At 58.9% G+C, this 6563-nt stretch overlaps 1 protein-coding gene across 2 annotated transcripts; it reads left to right on the top strand.

Annotated features, from left to right (window-relative positions):
• Window positions 1-653: 653 nt before the first annotated feature.
• On the top strand, window positions 654-6437 carry SLC2A4 (solute carrier family 2 member 4). 2 transcript variants are annotated; one of them, XM_081578752.1, is made up of 11 exons: window positions 654-874; window positions 2145-2261; window positions 2371-2543; window positions 2634-2758; window positions 2880-2995; window positions 3090-3252; window positions 3339-3526; window positions 3712-3816; window positions 3968-4069; window positions 4562-4765; window positions 5311-6437. In XM_081578752.1, the coding sequence occupies exons 1-11, from the start codon at window positions 842-844 to the stop codon at window positions 5512-5514; spliced, it is 1530 nt and encodes a 509-aa protein (XP_081434878.1). In that variant the 5' UTR covers window positions 654-841; the 3' UTR covers window positions 5515-6437. The 2 variants fall into 2 exon arrangements, with proteins under 2 accessions (XP_081434878.1, XP_081434877.1); XM_081578751.1 differs by having other exon boundaries at window positions 2371-2558; window positions 2640-2758.
• The last annotated feature ends 126 nt before the right edge of the window (window positions 6438-6563 follow it).

Raw genomic sequence — 6563 nt, 5'->3', positions numbered from 1 at the left:
GATGCATGGAAAGACGACCCCCGAGGCCAGACACCTGAGCCGCTAGGAACGGAATTTCCTGTGCCCCGGGTCATCTCCGCGTGGGAAGCCTGTCGCGGATCCTTTAAGGCTCCATCTCCCTGTCCTCCCCCGCCCAGGACAGGCTGGGACACCCGGGACCTGACATTTGGCGTCTCCCAACGTAGGAGCTAAAAATAACCGCTGTGGGTTACTCCAGGCCATTGCTCTGCACCCACCCCGCGCGCCGGCTAGCGCTCGGTCTCGGGCCGCCCGAGTTCTCTCCAGGACAAGTGTACCTGGCCCGTCCCCTCCCATCCCGTAGAAGTCGCTTCTTTAGCCCCGAACCTCGGCCGGTGGGCGGAGACTTCACGCGAACGGGAAAAGGGCCTCCAGGGTTCCCAGGACCCCGTTCTCAAAACTTCCCGGCGGCAGGCTGGCGGGAACCCGAGGGGCGTGTCTCACCGGGCACGCTGAGAGGCGTGGCCTCACTGGCTTACCCCCACAGCCGTTGCCAAACTCTCAGCCCCAGGCTCAGGGAGGGGCGTGGCCTGCTGGGGTGTGCGGGCTCTTGGCCAATGGGTGCCGTGAAAGGCGTGGCCCTAGGGGCTGCGGGGGCTGCTGTTCGGGTCTTTTCCTCCCAGCCAAGCTTCGCCAGATTCCCGGGAGCTGCTGTCTGACTCCTGGGCTTGTGGCTGTGGGTCCCGCCAGACTCACCCTCCTCACAACGCTCCGGGACCCCCATCACTCCTGCGTCCTCCGCCCACCAGGCTGGGGTCGCAGACCCCCCAGTCGCCTCCCTCTCGTCTACTGCAGCTCCTGTGTCTCCAGTTCCTAAGACAAGATGCCGTCGGGCTTCCAACAGATCGGCTCTGAAGTAGGGTTTAGCATGAGGGGATGGGTCGGGGACAAGGGTCCCGCTTTTCTCGGGCTGGGGTCGCTGTTGGGGTCAGCTAGGGGGCGGTTTTTGCGCAGGCGCAGGGGTTGGGGTGGGGGACTGGTTATTTATACCCGAGCGGGACAACCCGTGACTGTCAGATTCCAGTCACTCCAAGAGGCAGAATGAGTCTGGGGGATCATTGCGGGCAAGAACCACAGCTAGATTCTGCGCGTTCTGGGTTCGCCCTCTTTAGTTCGCGGCGCTTTGCGCCGGGATCGAGGAATTGCTGCCCTCAAGAAAGCAGATTCAGGCGAATCTTGCCCTCCAGGAGCTGTCCGTCTGTCCCGCCTCGCCCGCTCGCAGTTTTTCGAAGACCGGAGGTGCTCCGTAGGTCCACCCCCACCCCCACTCTTGGCAGTCCTCCAGGACGCTGAACTTTCCCTCGGCCCTACGGTTGGTGGAGGGGTAGAGGGGAGTGTCAGCCCTCCCTCCCCCAGCTCAGGTTTCCTTTTGGAGACAGTCTGTGCCGCCAGCGGTCAGCCACCAAGGCTACCGCCCCTCACACCACCTTCCCGCCCCCATCCCCTGCTCAAGGCTCGCTCAGGCAAAAGCCAGCATGGCCCCCTGCCCTTTGTCGCAGCTTGGAGGGGGAAGGGAGGCCGGGGCGGAGGCAGAGAAGGCCGTAAGCCAGGAGAAATGACCGCGATGTCCTTTTCGGAATTGTCCTTCTTGAGCCTGTTGGGGGCTTCCAGGAGCCCGCGGAGAGAACCCGCAGATGGAAGAGAAGAGGACAGAGACTGATGATGCTAACACACTTGTCACTTTATAAAAGCAGCAGTGTTGGGGACACTCAACATTCAGTTTTGATTTTCACACTTTTCACTTGAAAAGCAACATCACCCCTATCTCTTCAGTTCAAAATGAGGATGTGACTTACCTAAGGTCTCACAAATCTGAACGGGGGTCTCTTAATGCCAAGCCTGTCCCAAGGTCAGAGAGGAATTGTGAGACCCAGGTCCTCAAACGTTTCTCTGCTTGCTGGACTCAAACATCAGTTTCTCCTCCATGCCCTGGTACTCTTGGGTTCTTCCTGGCTCTTGTTTACACTGAGATCTTCGATTGATTCCTAATATGGTCCACTTTCCCTCATCCCACACATTGGATGAAACCCAGCATCTTTAGACTCCTACTGGGCCTGGGCCCCTGGAGGAAGGAAAGATGCCACAGTTCCATGTGACATGCCTCCTCTCTGCTTCTGCCTGCCCAGGATGGGGAGCCCCCTCGGCAGCGAGTCACTGGCACCTTGGTCCTTGCAGTATTCTCCGCTGTTCTTGGCTCCCTGCAGTTTGGCTACAACATTGGGGTCATCAATGCTCCCCAGAAGGTGAGGGGCTACAGTTGGCAGACTGGGGTGCCCAGACAAGGTGGGGGGTGGTGGGGTGAGCAGGCAGAGAGGAGTCTAGCAGCTAATCACTCCTTTGCTGAGCCCCCAGGTGATTGAACAGAGCTACAATGAGACCTGGCTGGGGAGGCAGGAGCCTGAGGGACCTGACTCCATCCCACCAGGCACCCTCACCACCCTCTGGGCTCTCTCCGTGGCCATCTTCTCTGTGGGCGGCATGATCTCATCCTTCCTGATTGGCATCCTTTCTCAGTGGCTGGGAAGGTATGGGGCTGGAGGGTGAAGGTGGAGGGACAGGAAGGGAGCCAGAGCACGGGTGCCTGGACTCTCACAGCCCCACTCTCTGTCTGCCAGGAAGAGGGCCATGCTGTTCAACAACTCCCTGGCAGTGCTGGGGGGCACCCTCATGGGCCTGGCCAAGGCAGCTGCTTCCTATGAGATGCTTATTCTTGGACGGTTCTTCATTGGTGCCTACTCAGGTACCCATGGGCACTGTGGCCCTGTCCAGGGCCTTACCCTCCTTCACTAACCCTGGCCTTGGGGATGGGGGCGGGGGGGTGGGCAGCTGCCCTGAGAAGCTCTCTCCTTCCCTCTGCTCAGGGCTGACGTCGGGGCTGGTGCCCATGTACGTAGGGGAGATCGCCCCTACTCACCTGCGGGGCGCCCTGGGGACACTCAACCAACTGGCCATCGTCACTGGCATCCTAATCGCCCAGGTGACTGGGCCTGGCCTCCTGGGAGGCTGGGCAGGGGGTTGGGACTCTGGGTACAGGCTGAACTCCTGCCCTCCTTCCCTGCCTTCTCCCACAGGTGCTAGGTTTGGAGTCCATGCTGGGCACGGCCACCTTATGGCCACTCCTCCTGGGCATCACCGTGCTGCCTGCCTTACTGCAGATGGTCCTGCTGCCCCTCTGCCCAGAAAGCCCCCGCTACCTCTACATCATCCGGAACCTGGAGGGGCCCGCCAGAAAGAGTGAGCTCCCACGCCATCCTGCGGGCACCTGTGCCTCTCCCAGGCCCTCTGCCTGCCCTCTCAGGCCTGACCCCCCTCACCTCCAGGTCTAAAGCGCCTGACGGGCTGGGCCGACGTGTCTGAGGTGTTGGCTGAGCTGAAGGAGGAGAAGCGGAAGCTGGAGCGTGAGCGACCTCTGTCCTTGCTCCAGCTCCTGGGCAGCCACACCCACCGGCAGCCCCTCGTCATCGCCATTGTGCTGCAGCTGAGCCAGCAGCTGTCGGGCATCAATGCGGTACGGGCATCAATGTGGTGTGGACGCAGCCACCTCCGGGAGAGGCAGGGTTAGGGAACAGTCCCAGAGGAATGAAGAAGGGAACAAGCCCCCATTCCGTTAAAATTCAGGGTCAGTCCAGCTTGGTGTGGCTTCAGGGGAGGAAGGAACATCCTTGTCATCACCTTTTCTTCTGGCCCACCTAGGTTTTCTATTATTCAACCAGCATCTTTGAGTCGGCGGGGGTAGAGAAACCAGCCTATGCCACCATTGGAGCCGGCGTGGTCAACACAGTCTTCACCTTGGTCTCGGTAACTGCTGGCCTCTGGGAGGGCCCCCACCGTTGGCTTCTGGACATACCTGGGTGTCCCAGAGGTCCAACCCTTGGTTGACCCCAACCACCCAATCCCTCCCACGTCCCAAGCTCTGAAGGCCCCTGGCAAGCCCTGACTCTCTCTGCAGGTGTTCTTGGTGGAACGGGCTGGGCGCCGGACCCTCCATCTCCTGGGCCTGGCAGGCATGTGTGGCTGCGCCATCTTGATGACTGTGGCTCTGCTTCTGCTGGTGAGGCCTGAGGAGAAGGAGGGGGACCAGCCTCCCAACCCCGGGGAACTGCCCCCAAGGGGCTCTGTGGACAGCCGGGGTCATTCCTCAACATACATGCCTTTGACCATGGGCCCAGGCCATGTGCCAAGATCATGCCCCTGAGGGACCCAGGCTGCATGCACTTCCTCCTGCTCTAGAAGGACACTGTAGCATTAGCCTGGCAGCCAGTGGGGAGAGCCCCTGTCAAACCTCAGGGACGGTAATTCCTAAGAACCCAGCTCTGGAATCATGGGGGAATTGACATAAGAGCTGAGAGACCATATGTTCCCTCTGCCCTGAATCAGCACCGGGCAGCCAGCTGAATGTCAAATGCTTGAAGGCCTGTTCTAACCTAGAACAAGTCCCCTTTGAGTGGCTGGTAGGGGTCGATGCCAGTTTTCTGGGTGGAGGGCAAAGGAAGATCCTGAAAGACCTGACCTGAGTTCTCCACCCTCCCTGCCCGGCCCCCAGGAGCGGGTTCCAGCCATGAGCTATGTCTCCATTGTGGCCATCTTTGGCTTCGTGGCCTTCTTTGAGATTGGCCCTGGCCCCATCCCCTGGTTCATCGTGGCCGAGCTCTTCAGCCAGGGACCCCGCCCAGCAGCCATGGCAGTGGCTGGGTTCTCCAACTGGACATGCAACTTCATCATCGGCATGGGTTTCCAGTATGTGGCGGTAGGTCCCCTGCCCCTGCTCACATCTCCCACACCGTCAGCCAGAGGAGGGCAACGCATCACTAGCCCAGATGCTTTCCACTCAGCATTCCCCCCACCCCGCCTAGCCCATAGACTGCTGGTCGGGGGATCACTTTAGTGGACCACGTGGGTCCTGGAGACCACCTGCTCCAGCAGAATCAAAGCAAAGAAGGGAACTGAACTAGATTGGAAAACAACAGAGCTGTCTTCAAAGCCAACTAGTGGCATAACTTAGGAGTATAATTACAAACTTCGTATTAATAGTGCAAATGGCCAGGAATCCACTGAGTGCAGTAACTCAGGATGGTAAGAGAGGGAAAAACCAGGAGAGATGGGGTTCAGAGAATTCTCTTTTCACTAAATTCTCCTGGTAATTTCCATTGCCCACCAAGGAGCCACCTGCTTCATGCAGTGTCCCAGTTCCCTGTGAGGACCTTTGGCCCCAAGCCAGTCCTTTAGTCCTGGCTTGCCCAAGGCCACCCGTTCCCTCCCCTCTGTCAACACCTCTTTCTCCACTTGTCCCAGGATGCTATGGGTCCCTACGTCTTCCTTCTATTCGCGGTCCTCCTGCTTGGCTTCTTCATCTTCACCTTCTTAAAAGTGCCTGAAACCCGTGGCAGGACGTTTGACCAGATCTCAGCTGCCTTCCGCCGGACACCTTCTCTTCTGGAGCAGGAAGTGAAACCCAGCACAGAACTGGAGTACTTAGGGCCAGATGAGAATGAATGAGGGGCCACACAGGGGTGGGAGAGCCAGTTCTCTCCACTTGCCCAGAGACCCCCCTCCTTTCCTCTGCAGCACTTTAACCCTCTCTTCCCCATTACTTCCAGGGCGGAGAAAACTCCTGCAGCCTGGTGGGATTGGGAAGCTGGAGGGAAGGGTGGTCTGAGCACCCCCTCATTCCCCTCGTGTGACCTCTTGGATTATTTGTGTTGTGGTTAGGCAGTGGCTGTGGGGTGGGTCAGTCTCCCCTCCGTCCCCTCCTTCTTCAGTAGCCATCCCTATCCCGCCTCAGCTCCAGAATACTTGCGCCCTGGCTAGTGAAGGGGGTTTACAGGGAGGAGAGATTCTAGGACTGACTTTCCGGTGGGGGTGAACCAAAGCCGAGAGCAGGACAGGAGAAGAGAGATCCAGTTCCTGCCACCTTGGACTCCTCCCCCTCTGGCACTTCCTCGGAATTCTTGCCACAGACTCTGGGTGAAAGGGGAGGGGGTCTGTCTGTCCCCTCCAGGGCAAAGGACACACGCCCCCTTCCCAAGATCTAATCTCACTTCTCACACGGCAGCCTCAGTCCTCTTGCTCAGCCTTCCAGGGTGAGAGGGAACACGCATCCATCCATGGCGAGAGGAAGGGACAGTGGACTCCCCTCTAGACTCAGGGTTCTGGGCTCCACCCCGCTGCTCCCCAACGCTGCCAGGTGGGGGCCCCAGCTCTTCCCTCCTCTCCCATCCTGGGAGGGTATTATATCCACAGGCTTTTGACCAACTAAGGGCAAGAGGGATTTGAAAGGCTGCCTGTGAACACTGGGCTGGGAGGAGCCTTCAGATATTTTTGTATATGTTTGAAAAAGCAGGGGCAGGGAGAAGAAACTGAAGGTCTGTTGTACTAAATGTATATAGAGAGAGATCCGTATATAAAGTTACTGTATGAGATATGCATCCTGTCGTGTGGAGGCACTCCAAGACGGGCCGAGACCCAGACCACAGCCTCCCCCAACCCTGCCTCTTCTCCATCCTGCCTCAGTTCCAGGCCACAGAATCCTCTGGACTGGATGCTGT

Source organism: Giraffa tippelskirchi, chromosome 3 (genome assembly GCF_054371585.1).
Source record: "Giraffa tippelskirchi isolate mGirTip1 chromosome 3, T2T-mGirTip1v1.2.pri, whole genome shotgun sequence".
NCBI lineage: Eukaryota > Metazoa > Chordata > Mammalia > Artiodactyla > Giraffidae > Giraffa > Giraffa tippelskirchi.
This window is presented reverse-complemented; position numbering and strand designations above follow the sequence as displayed.